Here is a 22,931-nt window from a genome sequence, read left to right as displayed (position 1 = left end):
AGGCATGATTTTTCTTTTTCTTTTTTAAATTTGTTTGATAGGTAGATGCAAAAACAGAGAGAAATACAGATATCTCCCATTTTCTGGCTTACTCCCCAAATGCCAGCAATGGCCAGGGCTGCGCCAGAACAAAGTCAGGAACCAGAACTGAATCTGGGTCTGCAGCATGCGTGGCAGTGACCCAAGTACTTGAGCCATAGCCAGCTATCTCCCAGGATGCCCATTAATAGGAAGCTGGGATCAGAAGTAGAGCTGGGACTTGAACCCAGGCACTCTGATATGGGACACAGTTGTCTCAAGTGGTATCTTAACCTCTCTGTCAAATGTATGCCTCTATAGCCATGTATCTGATTTAAAGGATTTAATTATTAAAAAATCAAATTTTTAAAATTTACGAAAAGGAAGGTCTATCCTTTAAAAAGATGAAGTGACTCCAGCTACAACCTCATGGAATGATGGCTATAAAAGAAGGCAGATGGTGGCTTGGAAAAGCAATAGAAGATGGCCCAAGTCCTTGGGCCCCTGCACCCACATGGGAACCCTGGAAGAAGATCTTGGCTCCTGGCTTCGGATCGGTGCAGCTCCCGCTGTTGCAGACATTTTGGGAGTGAACCATTGGATGGAAGACCTCTCTCTCTGTGTCTCTACCTCTCTCTATAACTGTCTTTCAAATAAATAAATAAATCTTAAAAAAAAAAAAAAAAAAAGAAGAGACAACCCACAGCACCAGTCCTTGGTCACTATGCTCGCTAACACTGTACTATTTATTTACACATTTAGATTATAAAAGAACCTCTTGATGAAAGGGATAAAAATGCTTAGGAGTCTCAAAAGAGGAAAAACCCTTAAAGAATCAATTCTGGAACAATTTAGAATTTTCTTAATTTTCAGTTATCCATAAAGGTTCATGGTAGAAAATGAAACAGCCAGATAGTTATAAAAATGGGTAAAAAGGAAGGTAATGAGAATTAAAATTTTGATTAATCAGATGCAGAAATCAGATGAGACACAAAATACTAGCTCTCTTTTGAAGCAACTTGTTTACAACAACCAGGACCAGGCTGCATACTAAATGGCAAAGCCCCTAATCATATGGAAGGATGATGAGCCTCTTCTCTTCAGTACTGAGAATATTTGGAGTTGTTAGTACAAGCACTGCAGTCAGGTCTTGATTTCTTTAAGGAACTGATGTTAAGGCATAGAGCTCTATCACTGGTAATAAACAAGTGGGATGAAAGATACTTGCCTGCTCTCAAGCCCTGTTTTTCAGTCCCTCCTCCAGATACACATAAGACATAAGGGAGTGAATGAATTTTAAATAACATATAGGAAATAAGGGGTTTTATTTGTGTTTTTTTTTTTCTTTTTCCTTTTCTTTCTGTGTTTTGTTTTTGTTTTTTGTTAAGACAGTTGACTTTGCTACCCCAATTGGGAGAAGGAAAGAAAAGCCATTTAGTGAGCAAAACATCTCTCATAGGTTGACGATGACTAAAGGCTTGGTATTATACGAGGCACTGCAACCTGTGCATCCTGTGTGCTCATGAAGTCAAATTCAGCGTACTTTTAAATCTTTCCTATCCAAAGAGAAAAGAGTTTAATAATTTAAGTCATCTGCATCACTTTTGAGTGTCTACTTTCTAAAATATGTTAACTCATAGCTAAAGTGAATCCTCCACAGGAAGGCAATTTTTCCTAAATCATTTCAATCAACCATCAGAATTGCTCTAAATGCCTTATCTTCAGACTGTGCTTCCAAGGCATTTGTTTCCCTGTAGTGTCATTCTAGAGACTCACTGCAGAAGAAACTTCTTCTAAAACTCTTCCTTTCCCCTTCATAAAGATATAACATTTGGAAGGACAATACTGCAAGCAGAGCAAACAGTAAGTGCAAAAGGCCTTGAAGCTGTGAAAAGCTTGGTGTACAGGGACATGGTTCATGTGCCTGGAGTATGATGAGCAGAGAAGCAAGTGGAGAAGAAAAGCATGCAATGGATCCTTTGAGATCTTGATGAGGAGCCTGGACTTTCAGTCTAAACAAATGTGAAAATATTAGAGAATTTTAATCATTAGAATCTTGTGAGTTGAGTAAGTGAACAGCATATATATTATGGGGATAGCCTTCAAATTGTTTGACATGGAGGCAGGCTAAAAAAATATCATCTCCTATTGTTCTTTCATCCATTTCTTGTCTCTTTCAATAGTAAGATGAGGTCTTCACTAATTATATACTGAATTGATCTTCTGTATATAAAGAGAATTGGAAATGAAAAAAACAACCTGGTGTTAAATTGGAAATGGCATAGAAAATTAATCAATTTTTTTTAAAAAAACTATTATGTAGTATCTCTGTCTTTAATGTGCTGTACATTGTTATTTAATGCTATAATTAGTACTCCAATGGTAGTTTTTTCACTTTGTGTTGCTATATGGCCAAACTGTTGAAATCTTTACCTAATATGTACTAAACTGATCTTCTGTATATAAAGAGAATTGAAAATGAATCTTTATGTGAATGGAAGGGGAAAGGGAGCGGGAGGGGGGAGGGTTGCGGGTAGGAGGGAAGTTATGGGAGGGGGGAAGCCATTGTAACCCATAAGCTGTACTTTGGAAATTTATATTCATTAAATAAAAGTTAAAAAAAAAAAAAGAAACTGTAGGAACTAAGTTGTCAGTAGATCTGCCAAGTGGGATTCCTCAAGAATACAGCCTGCCAGTTGTTATCAAAACAGCATGGTACTGGTACAGAAACAGATGGATAGACCAATGGAACAGAACAGAAACACTAGAAATCAATCCAAACATCTACAGCCAACTTATATTTGATCAAAGATCCAAAACTAATCCCTGGAATAAGGACAGCCTATTCAATAAATGGTGCTGGGAAAATTGGATTTCCATGTGCAGAAGCTTGAAGCAAGACCCATACCTTTCACCTTACACAAAAATTCACTCAACGTGGATTAAAGACTTAAATCTACGACCCGAAACCATCAAATTATTAGAGAGCATTAGAGAAACCCTGCAAGATATAGGTACAGGCAAAGACTTCTTGGAAAAGACCCCAGAGGCACAGGCAGTCAAAACCAAAATTAACATTTGGGATTGCATCAAATTGAGAAGTTTCTGTACTGCAAAAGAAACAGTCAGCAAAGTGAAGAGGCAACCGACAGAATGGGAAAAAATATTTGCAAACTATACTACAGATAAAGGGTTGATAACCAGAATCTACAAAGAAATCAAGAAAATCCACAACAACAAAACAAACAACCCACTGAAGAGATGGGCCAAGGACCTCAATAGACATTTTTCGAAAGAGGAAATCCAAATGGCCAACAGACACATGAAAAAATGTTCAAGATCACTAGCAATCAGAGAAATGCAAATCAAAACCACAATGAGGTTTCACCTCACCCCGGTGAGAATGGCTCACATCCAGAAATCTACCAACAATAGATGCCGGAGAGGATGTGGGGAAAAAGGGACACTAACCCACTGTTGGTGGGAATGCAAACTGGTTAAGCCACTATGGAAGTCAGTCTGGAGATTCCTCAGAAACCTGAACATAACCCTACCATACAACCCAGCCATCCCACTCCTTGGAATTTACCCAAAGGAAATTAATTTGGCTAATAAAAAAGCCATCTGCACATTAATGTTTATTGCAGCTCAGTTCACAATAGCTAAGACCTGGAACCAACCCAAATGCCCATCAACAGTAGACTGGATAAAGAAATTATGGGACATGTACTCCATAGAATACTATACAGCAGTAAGGAACAATGAAACCCAGTCATTTGCAACAAGATGGAAGGATCTGGAAAGCATCATGCTGAGTGAATTAAGCCAGTCCCAAAGAGACAAATATCATTTGTTTTCCCTGATCGGCGACAACTGAACACCAAAGGGGAAACCTGTTGAAGTGAAATGGACACTATAAGAAACAATGACCTGATCAGCTTTTGTCCTGACACTAGATGTACAATGTAATACTTTATCCTTTTTAGTATTTGTTGTTGTTGTTGTTGTTCTAGTACTATTGGTTGAACTCTGTAATTAACACACAATTATTCTTAGGTGTTTAAATTTTAACTGAAAAGTGATCCCTGTTAAATTTAAGAGTGGAAAAAGAGAGGAAGGAGATGCACAATTTGGGACATGCACAATCAGTCTTGCCCCAAATGATGGAGTTAGAAATGTGCCAGGGGATTCCAATACAATCCCATCAAGGTGGCATGTACCAATGCCATCTCACTAGTCCAAGTGATCAATTTCAGTTCACATTCGATGGCTTGGATAGGTCTAAGAAACAAAGGGATCACACAAACAAGACAAGTGTCTGCTAATACTAACTGATAGAATCAAAAAGGGAGAGAAAGATCCAGCATGGGAAGTGGGATACACAGCAGACTCATAGAATGGCAGATGTCCTATACAACACTCTGGCCTCAGAATCAGCCCTTAAGGCATTTGGATCTGGCTGAAGAGCCCATGAGAGTATTGTAGGCATGGAAAGCCAAGATACCATGGAAAAGAAAAAAAAGAAGAAGACCTAAATGAAAGATCTCTGTTAGTGAGATCCCAGTGGAAAGAACGGGGCCATCAAAGAAGGAGGTACCTTTCTCTGAAGGGAGGAGAGAACTTCCACTTTGACTGTGACCCTATCGGAATAAGATCAAAGTCAGCGAACCCTAAAGGCTTCCATAGCCCTGGCAACTCATGACTAGAGCCTAGGGAGATTACTGACGCCATGAACAGGAGTGTCAAATTGTTAAGTCAGCAACAGGAGTCACTGTGTACTTACATCCCATGTGGGATCTGTCCTTAATGTGTTATCTAATGTGCAGTGATGCTATAACTAGTACTGAAACAGTATTTTTACACTTTGTGTTTCTGCGTGGGTACAAACTGATGAGATCTTTACTAATTATATACTGAATCGATCTTCTGTATATAAAGATAATTGGAAATGAAAAAAAAAAAACCTGGTGTTAAATTGGAAACGGCATAGAAAATTAATAAATTTTTAAAAAATATTATGTAGGATCTCTGTCTTTAATGTGCTGTACACTCTTATTTAATGCTATAACTAGTACTCCAACAGTATTTTTTTTCACTTTGTGTTGCTATATGGGGGCAAACTGTTGAAATCGTTACCTAATATATATTAAACTGATCTTTTGTATATAAAGAGAATTGAAAATGAATCACGATGTGATTGGAAGGGGAGAGGGAGCGGGAAAGGGGAGGGTTGTGGGTGGGAGGGAAGTTTTGGGAGGGGGAAGCCATTGTAACCCATAAGCTGTACTTTGGAAATTTATATTCATTAAATAAATGTTTAAAAAAAATAGTAAGATTTTTCATTTTAGTCCTACTCAGTGTTACAGTGGAAGCTTACTTTTTTCTATCATACCCACTATTCTATCTGATATAACATTTGACATGAGAAAAATTATCCATAAAATAATTCCCTTTAACATATCAAAAAGTACTACACAGCACTGGGAAAAACTGATCTGTTTTCCAAAATATGATGACTTGAGCATGTATTTATGATAGCAATATACACCACACAATATACTTAACATATTTAAACAAAAATAAACCTCTACACGTAGAGGTGGGAATAGTTGAACTAAAACAAGGATTATCAATGGTATAATATAGTTTCATGAATTCATGTTTCTCAGCATTGTATGAGAGATGATGGAATATTAAATTTTGTGGAAATATTAAGGATCATAATAAACAAGGAAAGATCATACATGTCAATGACTAAAGAGGCCCTAAAACAAACAAACAAAAAATAAAGACAAATTTCTTAACTGGATGATACATCCCCTCAAATCCACGAGATTAGATCTAATATCTCACCTTCTTGAAAGACATCAGTACCTCCCACCCTTTCTGAAACTGCAATGATAAAGGCATCGACCATCTGCTTGTTATAGAGGATAGAAAGTGTTTTCCTTCTACTTCATATCTCACTGAAGGAGCTTTTGAAGAGTAAGGAAGAGACAGAGCATTTAAAAACTAAGAGAAAAAATGAAATTTAACCATTTACATGAAATAGATCATCACACTGGAAAAAGATAAGTTATGGCACAGAACCAAAAGATCAAAGAGTTAGGCACAGCAGAAATGAGAAAGTCAAATCCTTTTTTGTACTAAATTAAAGATGAGGGAATCTAGCTTAGGCAAGAGAAAGTCTTTGAAAAACTGCAGAGAGATTGCGAAGGACCCACCTTTTCAACTGAAGAAGAAAGAGAGCATGTCAGGGCTTAGTGTCCTGTTACCTGCCTAAGGAAGTATTTTCCTGATAAACTCAAGGTCAGGTACAGCCCCATGTTTCTCTAGAGATAGAGAAAACTCTGAAAATACACTATCTTCAAATATTTCTCTTGAGATAGAGAAAACTCTGAAAATACACTATCTTCAAATTTTAAAAGAAATAAGAAGCTTAGGGCAAAAGGAATAAGAAAAATCTCATTTAATATTGACCTAAGATAGTAAGAAAGCAGATTTTCTGAAGTTTTTTTAACAATGAAAACAAAACATTATTATTTACATATGTACTTATATCCTGTTCAGCCATTTTTATTAAATGTCTAACAAATGTCAATTTAGAAAATGTCACATTTGCTTAGGAAGATCAAATTTGATAAAGGATACTGGTACAATTAGAGAATGGTGCTTGGGGTTGGAAAAAAGAAGTCTGAGTTGCTTCCCTTCCTATTCCACACAACTGTGGTGTGTGCATGTGTTTTTTAGTATCTTTAACTTGGTTTTTCCATGTAAACAGTAATATTGCCTTACTGATCTCACAGAGTCAATACATACTTAAAAATGCCCATGTCAATCTTTAGGTCTTGAGAAAGTTCCTAGTGGTAAACTTTAGGATTCAGATTAGTATTTTTTTTCAGACTTTTTTTTTTTTAAAAGGTTAAAAATCACTCTATATTTGTAGCTAACTTGATCTCTATTGAACTGCTAATAACATTGTTACATTCAATGGCAAATACCTTGTATTTAGGAAACAGTGACTTAGATGCATACTAGAACTTACATTGTGCTACAAAGCTGGGAATTATGCAAGAAAACAACAAATGTTAATTGGCCTTTTATTTTGAGGTATTTAATATACAATAATTTGATTCTTTACTAGTCTCTAAAATTTATCAAGTGGCACAAGAAAGAAAAATCTCAGTGGGAGATATGTAATTTTATTTTGCTATTTTATTTTGAGGGAGGTGAGATATATGAAGTAGCATTAAAAGCAAAAAAATACTGTTTCTCTTGAGAGGATCAGATTGCTATATAGGTTAAAATTTTCATGAATTATTTATAATTGTCATGAATTTCGCCTCAAGTTGACATTTATAATAGTGATTAAGAAAAGAAAAACACCTTCCATGCAATTACATGGATATTTTCCCTTTTCTCAATTTAAGTCACATCTTGCTACTGAGAGCTTATGAGTACCACATGTTTTCTCCTTCAGGCAAAGAGAAAAACAAGTTATTTTTATGCTTAAGTGAAGAGTAACCCAGTGATTAAAGATGTCTGCCTTGACAATTTACATTTTTGTAAATTAAAAACTATTTTGTTTATTTGAAAGAGACACAGCGGCAGACAGAGATCTCCCATCTGCGGGTTCACTTGCCTAAAGCCTGTAATAGCAGGTTCAAACCAGGAGCTGGGAATTCGTCTGGGACTCCCGTGGGTGGCAGAGATCCAAGTGCTTTAGCCATCAACTGCTACCTCCTAGGGTGTGTATTAGCAGGAAGCTGGGATGGGTAGAAGAGCAGGGACTTGAACCCAGGCACTCTGATATGGGATACAGGTATAACATGCAGTGTTTTAAATGCTACAGCAAATACCTCTCTGTAAATCTCTTTTTTAAACTAGGGAGATTTTGCTATATAAACACCAAGCCAGTAATTCAGGATTAAATTTAAGTTAATACAAGTAACTATAATTTAAAAACCAAGTAAAATAGTTTGTTAACAGAATCTAGAAGATGTTATTTTTTCTGATATGTTACACCTGGGAGACTTTTTTTTGAAAATGTGGTAGTACAGCAATGCCTTGAGGGCTGCATATTAAGACAGGTGGCAATGTGGGGCTGACATTCCTGTTTCATGAAGCAGAGTCCTGAAAGTACCTAATATGTTTGAGTACACATGGGACAAGTAACGCTCTCACTAAAGTGCAAACTCCACAAAGGTAGGGACTACTTCCTGTTTCATTCATTGCTATAGCATTCGTATTTAGGACAATGTCTGGTCTCAGATCTGTTGAATAAATTGGATACTGGGAAACTGAAAAAGAGGGAAAATAGTGGAAATGCACTCTGAACCCAGAAAAGCTTAAGAATATGTAGATAATAACACTGAAAGTTTTTGAAGAAGGGAACAAAGTGATTTGCTATTTATTTTTTAACATTACAATTCTGGCGGCAATGTCAACTGACTAAAGAGGTAAATCCATAGACAAGAGAAGAATTGTAAAGAACGGATGCATTTGGGACTCAGGTGGAACTGACAGGACTTGACAAATGATTTAGGTATGGAGGAGAGGAAAAGGGATGCATTAAAGATGATTTTAGAAATTTCCATAGTGACCAGGAGAATGTAGAATCATTATACAAGAAAGGATAACAGGCAGATATCAAATTTTGGTAGAGGAAAAACTAAGTTCAATTCTTAGGCATTTAAGTTTAAGGTGTTGACTGGAAATTTACATGGAAAAATAGAACATAAGAAAATTTAGATTTGGGTGTCAGAAGTCAGTAAAGATGAAAGGATATTTATTGACTACTCTGAACCAGCACCAGAGTTCAAGCTGTTGAGTGTGGCTGTTGAGTTATGGACATGCCTATCCTGCACAGAGGACAAAACCTTGGGAATCGTTACAAATTGGTCATTCTTGATCAAGGCCATTGTGAGTCAGGCTGGGAAACTTGTGGAAACTAAAACTTATGAATAAGTTCAAGCAAATGAAATTCATAAAATAGGACAGAAAGTTCAGTTTTGTTTTGGAGATTTCACAAGTCACTGCTGCAGGGAGAGAAGAAGTTCTGCTCTGGATTAGTTATCCAGGAAAAGCACAATTTTTCTTACATGTAAACTGATGTTCAACAATATTATCCTCTCTTACTGGGAGAAATTATCCTCTGGGATGTACACAAAATGTGTTTCAAGGGACTTTTTCAAATTATGACTATGGTAAACAGAATTTATTTTTCTGCTAGATCTCTTGAGAGTGCAGCACAAACCTTCAAATCATATCCCTCTCAAAATAAATTAAGTCTAAAGGTACAAAGAGATTTAATAGGAAGCCACTAAAGAATGCATAAGTCATTTTTGGGTAACAGTTAAGATTAAATTTAAAATCATAGGAAATTGAGTGCCTTTGGACAAACTAAGAATGTAAAAAGATTAACTTATGATTATCAAAATGAAAAATTTAATTCTTACACATGTTGTCTTTTACAGATTCAAGATGCTGAAGTTTTCAAGTTAATTTGTTTATAATTAAAACTGAAAATGAGAAAGGCTACTGTGTTGATTAAACTATATGCTTAATTCATAAAGGGGAATAAAAGAAATGCTAGTACACAGCACATTCCAGTGAAGAGAAGAAAAAAGGTTAATCAATTCAACTCAATTTTAGCTGAGGGCATTTTTCCACGACTACTGAACCCTAGCATGTGTCAGGAAGCTAAAATTACACTAAAACGTGTAAGCTCTGTTGTTATTTTAGAGATAATCCAGGAAGCAAACAAAGCCAAAAATTCTCTCTGTATTTTCTGCATTTTAACATGAAATGTTTTAACTTTTAGTCAAGTGTATACTTTTTTGTTTCAAGATCTTTATCTGTAGTCTCTGCTTTTCTGTATGTTTGAGTTTTCATAATAAAAACAAAAGAAAGAGGAAAAGAAAAAGACAAGTAATAACAAAAATGATTCTGTATGACTTTCCAACATACTATTCACTCTTTAAAATAGCTCTTACCAGTTTCTGTTTCTGAAGCTCTTCTCTAAGAATTCTATCTTCTGGTAAAACATCACACAACAAAAAATAGTTGTCTTGTTCTTCTGTTAAGAGATTGGAAAAATAAATGAGAAAAGAGATATTAATCAGTTTTGTCCAGGAAGACTTATTCCTATAAACGTGTTTTGTGTGTGTGTGTGTGTTTACACATCTGCTAGGATCGCTTTTGGTACAGAATACTATTTTAGCTTTGTTCAAGTTAGGCAAAATAAACATAGATATTTAATTTTAGCTATCATGTAAATGAGAGAAATTCCAATTTAAGAAAGTAAGGTTATTCCTTAGAATTTTTTGATGGCAGGGAAAAGATGGTAGTTGAGATATACTTACCAGGTGGGGCTGTGGAATTGATTCTGATCACTGTACAAAAATCTGTGATGGGCTGTTCAGTGAACCTCTTTCTCCAATACAAAACATACCTTAGAACAATAACAAAAGGGGTGGTGAACAGACTAAGCATACTAGTTTTTTTTTAGAATGATAGTATTATATATGAAACTTAATTATTCCAAAGCAACAAATCAAATGTTTCTGAAAACTGCTAGAAAATTTTGGAATACAAAGGCCATTAAGCATTGTAGAAATACATAGTAAATATTTAATGAAATGAAATTACACTGTAATGGCAGGAAAATGATTAAACTCTACTATTTCCAGGTTCAATGAACAGACATCTAAGATAGTTAAAATGAATTATTTTTATGTGATAATAAAGTTTCCTGAAATAACATCTAAGTTTATATATAAGATGTAATAACGATTAAATAGCCTCATAACATATTCTCTAATAAAGAGAAAGTTGATTGGTATATTACACAGTGAAAGAACAAAGGTCAGAAGAACATGGAATGAGAAATTAATCTAAATTCAGAATCTATATAATTAAGATAGAAAATCCCATATGTCCACACTGTTTCTGAAATAAGGTGAATTTTGCCTTTGGAAAAATAGCTGAGCTTACAATTCTTGTGTCTAATGAGTAAAGTTAGAAGTAGCTGCTTCAACCGCCTAAATATAAAAGGAAATCATAATACACAGACCTGCGTATCACTGGAAGAGGGAGTACAGTAACAGGATTCAATGAGCTGTTCATTTTTCCACCTATTTAGCAAGATTTCTATTGGCAACTGCAATCTCTTCATCAAAGCTACCAAGGAAAGAATGTGTTCTTCATGGGAAGAAAGGAAATGTAAAGGTTGACTCTAGCTGAAATCAAGTAACACCAAAGAACCAAAGCCTTGTGGAGAGATGTTACTTACTGAAATAGATAATGTGTATGAAAAGGAAGAAAACTGAATATTTTAAATGCCTTGATGTACTACTTAGCAGTGTTTTGCACAGAGTAAGTCCACAACAGATATTTTAAGGATGTAGAGGAACATCTGAAGATTTCTGTAAGGTTCTCTAAGCAGCCTTCAACTCTCAAAATTTGTCTCCTTTTAATTCTTACTTCCTTTATTCCTAACAGTAATTTCTCATTCCCATGGTACTATACAGAAAGGGCATTTGTGTATTAAAAAACAATTCTATGCTGCGGGGCCTACACCATGGTTCACTTGGTTAATCCTCTGCCTGCGGCGCCAGCACACAAGGGCACCGGGTTCTAGTCCTGGTTGCTCCTCTTCCAGTCCAGCTCTCTGCTGTGGCCCGGGAGGGCAGTGGAGGATGGCACAAGTCCTTGGGCCCCTGCACTCGCATGGGAGACCAGGAAGAAGCACCTGGCTCCTCGCGCAGTGCCAGCCGTAGTGGCCATTTGAGGAGTGAGCCAACGGAAGGAAGACCTTTCTCTGTCTTCCTCTTTCACTGTCTATAACTCTACCTGTAAAGAAAAAAAAATTCTATGCTGAACAGAGGTCTGAGAGAGAGAAAAACACAATAACAAGCTCACATAAAATACAAATACAAATGGATGCCAACACAGTGAGTGCAGAATATGAACGGAAAAAAGCCAATGAATAATACATAACAATAGAACCACATGTTTTAGTTCTTCTCATGCACAACCAGATTGGCAACTTTGATGGTTAAGTAAGGGGAGAATCCCTTTCTTATGTTACAGTGCTAGGACTTGTCCTAAGAGATCTGAAAATGACAATCTTGGGCTCCAGCTCAACCTCAAACCACAGATACAGTAAATGATGCACTATTTGTCTCTGGCTAACTCACTAGCATCAATATTAGAGGCCTCAGAAGCAGAAGGAAAGTGCATACTGGATCCATCAAAACAGCCTACAAGAGAAAGTGTACCTACAGAAGGTTGAAAGATTATTTCCACAGTGAGCCTCATGACTTCCACTCATCAGTGTTCTACATAGTTATTCTTTTTTTACAGGCAGAATGGACATTGAGAGAGAGAGAGACAGAGAGAAAGGTCTTCCTTTTCCGTTGGTTCACCCCTCAATGGCCGCTGCAGCCGGCGCATCTCGCTGATCCGAAGCCAGGAGCCAGGGGCTTCTCCTGGTCTCCCATGCGGGTGCAGGGCCCAAGGACTTGGGCCATCCTCCACTGCCTTCCCGGGCCATAGCAGAGAGCTGGCCTGGAAGAGGGGCATCCAGGATAGAATCCGGCGCCCCAACCAGGACTAGAACCTGGTGTGTCGGTGCCGCAAGGCGGAGGATTAGCCTGTTAAGCCATGGCGCTGGCCAGCAGATTTTCAATACATACTTCTTGTGACATTTTTTCTCTTCCACTAAAATGTATTTTTCAAACTTAAGGGATCATTTATAACTCTCTCCTGCATTTTTTTCCTACTTCTCTAGTTAATTCAAAGCTAGAATTTCGACTACTCAATATATAAAAGTCATCATGAAATACAGGGCACAGACTCTTTATTTGGATGATAGTCATCAAGGTATTTCGTACTTTATTTAAGAACCATAAAGGTAATTATAAGGTCAGTGGCAAATACTTATTGTCTTTCAAAAGAACTTCATGTCTCATAGAATTGTCTCACACAAAAAATCCCTGTAGCAGGCCCAGGCCCTCAGTGTAATGCTGTGCTTCTTGACAAAGGCTTAAAGGTTTGAGATATGGCTGTTAATTAAGTAGCACTGAATGAGCAGAATTTAATATAGAAGGGGCCAAGAATTTAGGAGTTCACATTTGTCTCTGGAGAAATTTTTATCTAATTAAAAAAAGTCAGAAAATAGCTCTGTATAAATAACTATGTTAAATGAGCTCAAAGGAAAGATTTTTATTTTTGTTTTTATTCCTCTGTCCCAGGAAATCTTACTGTTACTTTGTTTCAGTAGAGAAAACATCAACTGTAATGAATATGAAACCATATAGCTTACTTCTTGTAAGCACAAGAAGGTTTAAATTCATCTATTGTCTTCTTCTTCTTCTCCTTCTCCTTCTTCATTTGACAGACAGAGTTAGGCAGTGAGAAAGAGAGACAGAGAGAAAGCTCTTCCTTCCGCTGGTTCACCCCTCAAATGGTCGCTATAGTCAGAGCTACGCCGATCCGAAGCCAGGAGCCAGGTGCTTCCTCCTGGTCTCCCATGCGGGTGCAGGTGCCCAAGCACCTGGGCCATCCCCAACTGCCTTCCTGGGCCACAGAAGAGAGCTGGACTGGAAGAGGAGCAACCGGGACTAGAACCTGGTGCCCATATGGGATGCCGGCACCACAGGCAGAAGATCAACCCAGTGGGCCACGGCGCTGGCCCCTGTCATCTTCTTCTATATACTGTACTCAAAATGAACAGTTCAGGTCAGCGCTGTGGCATAGTAGGTGAAGCATCTGCCTGTGGTGCTGGCATCCCATACAGGTGTTGGTTCAAGTCCCAGCTCCAATCCAGTTCTCTGCTAATGGCCTGAGAAACTAGTGGAAAATGCCAAAATGCGTGGGCCCCTGCATCCACATGGAAGACCTGGAAGAAGTTTCTAGCTCCTGATTGGACCAGCTCTGGCCATTGAGGCCATTTAGGAATTGAACCCTTAGATGAAAGAATCCTCCTTTTCTCTCCCTCTCTCTGTAACTCTGCCTCTTAAATAAATAAATAAATATTTAAAAAGCAATGAAAAAAATGAACAGTTCTTTTCTGAGAAATCCTCTGAGTGAATTCATTCATAACAACTTGAGCCTCTCACTGATCCCTCCTTCCCATCCCTCCTCTAACTTCTTTTCTGAAATTAGGGAACAGTCATAGAATGCTGAGAAGATTTGAACTTAATTCTTTTTTCCCCTAAAACAGTTGCATTTTATTGAGTAAAATATGTCACTTAAACATAATCTAAATCAATCACTGGAATTATAAATCAAGTTGCTGCACAGGATTCATAGGTAAGAAAAGACACAGCCAAGACACTTAACACATCCAACAATCTCTATTAAATACAAAAATGCTAATAAGAAAATGTCATATCTTATGAAACAATAACTTTTTAGCTTTTTACAGAATGCCTAAAATGCCAAAGTTGAAGTTATATTCTTAACCAGCTTAGTGAGGATGTCGCCCACTGCTTAACATCTATATGACAGTTTGGGTATTTCTTCAGAGCATTCATAATTTGAGCATTATCCAAAAGCAGTTTCATCAGCTGGTACTGTTTCTGTGAATTTACTGAAGTTCTTTAGATGGGCTTTATTAATTCTAATTGTCGTAAGTGTTCAAAAGCCTTCATGACAAAAGGTTTCTCAAAATTATGAACAGAATGGGCCTTCCTTTGAACAAACTTTTTTTTTTTTTTTATTTGACAGGTAGAGTTATAGACAGTGAGTGAGAGAGACAGAGAAAGGTCTTCCTTCCATTGGTTCACTCCCCAAATGGCCGCTATGGCCGGCGCTGCGCTGATCTGAAGCCAGTGAACAAACTTTTGAAACTCATTATAGACCATTTGAATATTAAAGGACTCCTCTTCATAGATGTCACTTAAATATTTCATTGCTATTATAAGACAGATTTCCAAGACTGATAGATCATGTACAATATTGGTTTTAGAACCCATGCTACACAACTGGTTAGCCTCCATCAGATCTGCTGGAGTCACAAATGGATGAGATGCTGTTACTCAATTAAAAGCAAGCATCAGTAGCCTGTGTAATGACTGCAGGTTTTGCTGACATTGAAATGCTTCTGGGGGCTGGCGCCGTGGCGCAGTAGGTTAATCCTCCACCTGTGGCACCAGCATCCCATATGGGCACCGGTTCAAGTCCCTACTGCCCCTCTTCCAATCCAGCTCTCTGCTATGGCCTGGGAAAGCAGTAGAAGATGGCCCAACTCCTTGGGCCCCTGCACCCGCATGGGAGACCAGGAGGAAGCACCTGGCTCCTGGCTTCGGATCAGCGCAGCTCCAGCCATTGCGGCCATTTGGGGAGTGAAGGAAGACCTTTCTGTCTCTCCTTCTCTCTGTCTGTAACTCTACCTCTCAAATAAATAAATGAAATCTTAAAAAAAAAAAAAAGAGAGAGAGAGAGAGAAATGCTTCTGTGATACTTTTCTCACACTTCTGTCTTCAGAGAGACACTAAACATTCTTATTCCATTTCTCAGCAGAAATCTTGTTTGGAATTTCTGCAGGTAGAGATAATTGTTCTTTAAATATTTTAACATACTGTGGAAAACCAAATGAATTCATTAAGTGTATCTGTCAGTGAGGAAATTGTGACTTCTCTATTTTCTAAAAGTTCCAAAATACCCAGTTAGCAGCTCAAATGTTTGTACTGTACTTGCACTCCAGATAGGTTATTATGACGATTCTGATGACAAAATCTTGCACGTAAAATTCTTTGTACCTGTGAAAGGCATTCTGCATGTATTAAGTTGTTATTCAACAAATTCAAATTCAGGACAAAGCAGGCATCCAGCGACTGTAAGAATCACTTCCCAAGACCGCTTCATTCTTCCCAAGATTGCATTCTTTACTTGGCTTCACCTGCAGCTGCCAACTGTAAAACAATTACTCCTGGCATGTCCCGCACATGCCTCCTGTGCAAGCACGTGACCTCCTTGGGCCTCTGTCCATGATCACTTCCGTTCCTCCACTTGCTCTTAGGAGGGAGGAGAAAGCTGGGAGTGTTAAAGAGAAAGGACTTTCTCTTCCTTCCCTTCCCCTCCCCCTTGTTACAATGTCTTAAAGGTCGAACTTAATTCTGATCACAGGGGGCCTGCTCTGTGGCATAGCAGGTAAAGCTGCTGCCTGCAGTGCTGTCATCCCATATGTGCATCGGTTCGAGCAACTGCTACTCCACTTTTGATCCAGCATCCAGCTCTCTGCTATGGCCTAGGAAAGCAGAAAATGTTCCAAGTCCTTAGGCCCCTGCACCCACATGGGAGACCTAGAAAAGACTCCTGGCTTTGGCTCAGTGTAGCTCTGGCCATTGCGGCCATATGGGGAGTGAATCACCGATGGAAGACCTCTCTCTCTCTCCTTCAATCTGCTTCTGCCTTTAAATAAAATAAATCTTTAAAATAATTCTGATCACAAACATTTGTTTTGAAGACAAAATTTTAGTTTCCTTAAATAGTAGGAGGTTATTATTTAAAGGAAGTTGGATACCTTATTTAAAGGATGGTATTGTGGAGCACAGGGTTAAAGCCACTGCTTGCAATGCAGATATCCCATATTGGAGCAAGGGTTTGAGTCCTGGCTACTCTGCTCCTGATCCAGCTTCCTGCTGATGTATATGGGAAGGCAGTGGAAGATAGCCCAAGTACTTGGGCCATTGCCACCTATATGGGAGACCTGGAGGAGTTTCAGGCTCCTGGCTTCAGCATGGACCACTCTGGCTGGTCTGGTCATTTGGGAAGTGAACCAGTAGATGAAACATCTCCTGATCTTTATCTTCATCACTATGTCACTCTGGCTTTCAAATAAATAAATCTTTAAAAAAAGATGAAAAGTATTTAAAAACAACAGCATCTACTCAGATATACTCTTGGTCAATTTGGAGTAATCAAATTTTTACTTCCTAAGTGAAGATTTCATTTAATTATGGGATAGCTGACAAGCAGAATCTAGGTTTCCAAATAAGATTAATGTCAATGATGAAAACAGATTGATCAGTACAAATACAGCCACTTAACTATCATACATAGGCAAAGAAGAAAGTACAAACTTAAATTCAGACAATCCTCAGATTTTAGGAACAAAAGAAAAAGAAAAATCTTAACAATATTCAATTATCACTGAAAGATGATCATATTTTTCTGAGATTATATGATTAAAGAGTTAAAATTTCGTATCTTGAACTAGGTGGCTTACACAGAAATAATCTTAATTATCTTGTCAATGATTGACTTTTAATGTAAGAAGTTCCACATATCTGACTACTTATAACTAGGTATCATATGAGAAAACTTCCAGAATATTCTATGAACATACACTTCATTGAAAATAAATAATGAATTAGAATAAGTACAGATTGCCTTCTCTTAAAGTAAGAAATTAGCTTATTTTACTAGTCAGTGACATTCACTGACTATCATTCACATAATGGTCCCCCTAGTTTATTCTATTTCTGTTCCCTTACCAAGCAGCACCAAAATCTACTCAGCAACATTGAGTGGATGAAAGGCACACGACAGGTATTCAGCATCTATGCTAGGCAGCTGAGAAAAGATCAGGACAAGAGAACAGCTAATATTGTTGCTGCGGGTATGCTGGCTATTCTAATTTAAAAACAATTTTTTCTTTCCAGAAGTTTAGATTGTTTAGAACTCAGAATAAAATTTTACAAATGCTAATTAGGTTTTCAAACCCACATAAATGCCTACTGCAGACAAGATACAGTTGTAGAAAACTAAGATTTCAAATGTATCTTTGGTAACCAAAATACAAATGACATTTTGACTACAATGGGCAGCATAGGTACACATTATATCTCAGACTCTTGCAGGTGCTATACATACCATTTTATATGCTATTCAACAACCTTGCTAAGGCTCATGTTAACCCCAATTTGTAGATGGGAATACTGATCTTAGAGCAAATTAAGTAGCTGGCTGGAAATCACAAGGTTGGGAAGTTTTGGAGCCTGCATTCAACCCTAGGCCTGCTTGATTTCATACTCTAAATGCTTGCTGCTCTGCAAGAGCCATCCTGGGAAGTAATTTGGTCACTGAGAATGATGTATGTGATCTGAAAGACAGAGTTTAGATTCAGGGATATTACAATGTATGGCACACTCTGATGGTTTTTAGGGGAACTGAGAGATACTATCAGATACACCAAATTGTATGCTTTCAGAGTTAACTATACTAAGCCAGTAACCACCATGATGTTGCCTTTATAGAACATCTTTCCAATTTTCAATCAGTCATGACATAAGCATAACTAACCCATTGCAGGTTTTTTTTTTAATAAAACTTTATTTAGTTATTTATTTGAGAGGTAGAGTTACAGACAGAGAGAGGCAGACAGGAGAGAGGTCTTCTGTACGCTTGTTTACTCCCCAAATGGCCCCAACAGCTGGAGCTGGTCCAACCTGAAGCCTGGAGCCAGGAACTTCTTCCAGGTCTCCCATGCAAGTACAGGGGCCTAAGCACTTGGGCCATCTTCTACTGCTTTTCCAAGCCACATGAACTGGGACCGCAGGCCAAAGCTTAGAACACTATGTCACAGTGCTGCCCCACTACTGGTTTAAGAGGAGGTATTTTCCCTGAACAAATATTTCCAGAGATTATAATTTGGGAAAAAAGGAATAATTTCTTGTATCATTTGACTGCTGGTATGGACATTCTAAGTCAGGTGTTCCCACTCGAGTCTAACTCACTTGGTGCTCTGGTTATAAGGGTAAGATTTCATGCAGAAAGACTTTCCGGGGCCAGTGTTGTGGCATAGTGGGTAAAGCTGCTGCCTGCAATGCCAGGATCCCAAATGGGCACTAGTTTGTGTCCCGGTTGCTTCACTTTGTCTTTTTTTTTTTTTCACATTTTCAAATATGAGTTTCATTCTACGTGTCATGCCTGGCTTTAACTCAAGAATGAAAATAGCAGGGAGGAAAGAGTAGTTAGTCACATTTGAGAAGCTGCATGGTTTAGTAGAAATAAAGTAGGACTTTGGGTGGAGGCCCATATAATGGGAGTAAAGGCCTAATTTTCCCATTTTCTGCCTGCTTATCTAGAGTCTCTATCTTCCCACTTGTAAAAATTAAATGAAATAATACATGTGAAAGCTAAATAAATGTATGAAAATGAAGTCCAATATGTATTAATATCCAGCATTTTAATTTCCAAGTATTACAATATGACATGTAACTTGAATATATACTAACTTTAGCAGGCAACAGAACCATAGAATGGGTGGTAAGACAATCAAAGTATAATTGTAGTTATTGGTTATATACAATTATATTTGATCTTAGCATCTTTTATCTCCCCCCCTCCCCAGAAACCTTTTATTTGAGGTATACAAACTTCATGCATTTCATAAGTACAACTTTAAGAACATAGTGATTCTTCCTATCGTACCCACCCTCCCACCCCTACGGCCACCCTTCTTCCTCCTCCTTCTCCTATTTCCATTTTTAATTTTTCACTGGGGCCAGCACTGTGGCACAGTAGGTTAATCCTCCACCTGCAGCACCAACAACTCATATGGGTGCCGGTTCTAGTTCTGGCTGCTCCTCTTTGAATCCAGCTCTCTGCTGTGGCCTGGGAAAACAGTGGAGGATGGCCTAAGTCCTTGGGCCCCTGCGCCCACATGGGAGACCCGGCAGAAGCACCTGGCTCCTGGCTTTGGATTGGTGCAGCTCTGACCGTTGCAGCCATTGGGAAGTGAACCAACCAGTGGACAGAAGACCTTTCTCTGTGTCTCTCTCTCTCACTGTCTGTAACTCTACCTCTCAAATAAATAAAATCTTTAAAAAAATTTTTTACTAAGATCTGTTTTCAATTAACTTTATACATAGAAAATTAACTCTATACTAAGTAAAGATTTCCACAAATAGTATAAAAAGAAAACTTTCTCAACAGTTTTTTTATTTCAATTTCTGCTATGACCCACTGTTCATTCAGGAGCCTGCTGTTCAGCCTCCATGTGCTTGCATATGTTGTAGATATGCATATGTTGAGTTGTTGATCTCCAGCTTCATTCCATTATGGTCAGAGATGATGCATGGTATGATTTCGAATCCCTTGAATTTGCTGAGTTTCTTTATGACCTGGCCTGCAGTCTATCCTACAGAAAGTTCCACGCATTGGTGAGAAGAATGTGTATTCTGTATCTGAAGGATGAAAAGTTCTGTAGATATCCATTAGGTACATATGGTCTATAGTGTCGATTAATTCTGCTGTTTCCTTGCTGATTTTCTGTCTGGTTGATCTGTCCATTGTTGCAAGTCAGGTATTGAAGTCCCCCACTACTACTGTATGGGAGTCTTTGTCTCTTTAGATCCATCAACATTTCTTTTAAATAGCCAGATGCCCTGTAATTAGGTGTGTGTACATTTATGATAGTCACATCTTCCTTAGTCATTGCTCAGTGCCCTTGTTTCTTTTAACAGTTTTGTCTGATATTAAGATGGCTACACAGCTCTCTTTTGGTTTCTGTTAGCATAGAATATCTTTTTCCATCCTTTCACTTTCAGTCTGCATGTACCTTTGTTGGTGAGATGTGTTTCTTGTAGGCAGCAAATAGATGGATTTTGTATTTTTCCACTTAGCCATTCTGTATCTTTTAGCTGGAGAGTTGAGGCCATTTACATTCAATGGGACTACTGATAAGTAATGAATTGGCCTTGCCATTTTTCCATAAGTATTTCTATTGCTTACTTTGGATTGCCTTTGTACCTTTACTGGGGGATTTTCTGCCTTCACCTTCTTTCCTAGTGATGGCCATGTTTCTGTTTCTGTGTGCAGCACATCTTTATGCATCTTTTGTAATGATGGACGAGTGGTGACAAATTCTTTAAATTTCTGTTCTAATGTTCATCTCCTCTCATCCAAGGAGGCCAATGCCTGGGCCTTAGTTCCAGTGGGTGCAATATTCATCCTGCCACAAGGATCCATGCAGTCCTTGGTGTGAGCACAGATCCTGCAGCAATGACCCTCATCAGGGAATCAGGGAGCCCCCAGCATGTGGAGCCACCCACAGTGACTGCCCTAAGTCTCATCCACACCCTGCATCCTCACACGCAGCCACAGTGTTGCCACAGTCCTAGCACACAAGGTTCCCACAGTCACAAGCACCCAGCCTCCTGTCAATTCCCCCAGCCAGACTTGGGTGTCTCCTCTCGGCTGGTTATTGGACGTGCAGGTACAAGCTGGCATGGCTGTTACGTATGTCCAAAATGGCGCCTGCCTGCTCTGGCTACTTACAAGACATCAGTGCCGGTTGGTCAGGAAGAGAGAAGTGTACCCCCCTTTTTTCCCCTCTAGGTTGCCAGATATGCTGTCCCTCACAGGGCTACAAGCCAGACTCATACCAGCATCTTCCTGTAGGTTTATTGCCAGTGGCTTGGGTTGCTGCAGTCTGATCTCACCTCACACTCCCATGCTGGTGCTGAGGCTCTCGGCTGCTGTAGTCTTGAATTGTGCATGTACACGCACTCCACATAGATCCACAGTGTCTTTCTAATTTGCGTGGAGTTTCCTCTGATGTTTTCTAACTATTCCCTGAGACTGCACTGTCTCCATGTTTTTCTAAACTATCTTTCCCTAGACTAGAGCAGTAAGCTCCCTCCCTATTCCGCCATTTTAGTGCCAGGGCAGGTGTTATCTGCTCCATTTCTGATCCAGCTCCCTGCTAATGGTCTGAGAAAATCAGAAGATGGTGCAAGTATTTGTGCCACCCTCATGGGAGACCCAGATGAAGCTCCTGGCTCCTGGCTTTGGCCTGGCTCAGCACTGGCTGTTGTAGCCAGATGGGGAGTGAACCAGTGGATGAAAGATCTCTCCTTTCATGCTCTCCTCTCTCTAATGCTTTCAAAATAAATAAATAAATCTTAAAAACAGAAAAATTCCTGCAGGTCCACTGTGTGTAGTTTTCAAGCACTCGGTTCTATATGTTTTTTTGTGTTGCTGTTGTTTTAATCTTCCCTGGCACATCTTGGTTACTGATCTCAACAGATATCTATTCTTCTATGGCTTTTGCTTCTTGAGTGATACAGTTTTTTATTTGTTGTTTTCAGTCTTATCACAGTACTTTTAAACTGAGAATTGTTTTAACAAAATCCTTTTGGCTTGAAAGGCTCTGAGGACCCGTGTTCTCAATCACTGCCTCCTGGGTGGCCTGTTACCAAGTCTATTTTCGCCTTCTGGAAGGACTCATTCAGAATGTCTTTGGCTTAAAAAATGAAAAGAACATTAATCTCATAGAAGTCAACAATCTCATGAATTGTGGCAAAAGGCCTATTATCTACTCTGGAAAGCTGGACCGTTTCCAGATGTGGAGACAGTGACATTATCAAATACAACATACACATTCAAGAAAAAAAGAATGAGAAAGTTTTTAAAAAAGTACAGTATGCAATGGAGCACAATTTTTTTTTTTAAAGTCTAAGGAGAATTCTGAGAAAAAATAGTAATTTTCATATTTGTATAGGGATGATTTTATATATAGGTCATGCCATTCCTCTGATGAACATGGAATTTAATTCTTAAATGGACAGAAACAAAACTTACCTTTGGAAATCAGCAACCAACTTGACATCAGCTATGACAATCTTATGCTCAATAATCATGTGTTTCAGAAGTTTGTCTTGTTCAGCCACAGGAAAATGTTCTTCACAGAAAATACAAGGCACAGATGGAGAACCTTTTAAAATGGTGGTGCCACCTGGACTTTCTGGCAGGGAAAGCGGCTCCAGGATACAATCCTTACTGTCTGTGAGAAAGAGAGGAAAAAAGAAAAAAAAAAAAAAAAGAAATGAAAAAGCAAAATTGAAATCAACTCTTAGTAAGATGATTTCTCAACTCCTACACTGAAAGAATCCTGGAGA

The 22,931-nt window shown here is 38.4% G+C and overlaps 1 protein-coding gene and 1 pseudogene across 3 annotated transcripts in view; both read right to left on the bottom strand.

Moving 5' to 3' along the window:
- Window positions 1-22,931, bottom strand: part of ZNF277 (zinc finger protein 277) — a 150,849-nt gene that overhangs the window by 53,481 nt on the left and 74,437 nt on the right. For 2 of the 3 annotated variants that reach the window (XM_062177919.1, XM_062178002.1), the window contains exons 2-4: window positions 22,615-22,816; window positions 10,383-10,471; window positions 10,014-10,096 (exon numbers count right to left, since the gene is read on the bottom strand). In XM_062177919.1, coding sequence (XP_062033903.1) covers window positions 10,014-10,096; window positions 10,383-10,471; window positions 22,615-22,816 — 374 coding nt within the window. The remainder of the gene's footprint in view (window positions 1-10,013; window positions 10,097-10,382; window positions 10,472-22,614; window positions 22,817-22,931) is intronic. The other variant, XM_062178040.1, reaches the window with a different exon arrangement.
- LOC133764786 (origin recognition complex subunit 4-like) lies at window positions 14,475-15,962 on the bottom strand (annotated as a pseudogene).

Source organism: Lepus europaeus, chromosome 1, assembly GCF_033115175.1.
Source record: "Lepus europaeus isolate LE1 chromosome 1, mLepTim1.pri, whole genome shotgun sequence".
NCBI classification, from domain to species: Eukaryota; Metazoa; Chordata; class Mammalia; order Lagomorpha; family Leporidae; genus Lepus; species Lepus europaeus.
Note: the sequence above shows the minus strand (reverse complement) of the source record. Positions and strands in the feature narration are given on the sequence as shown.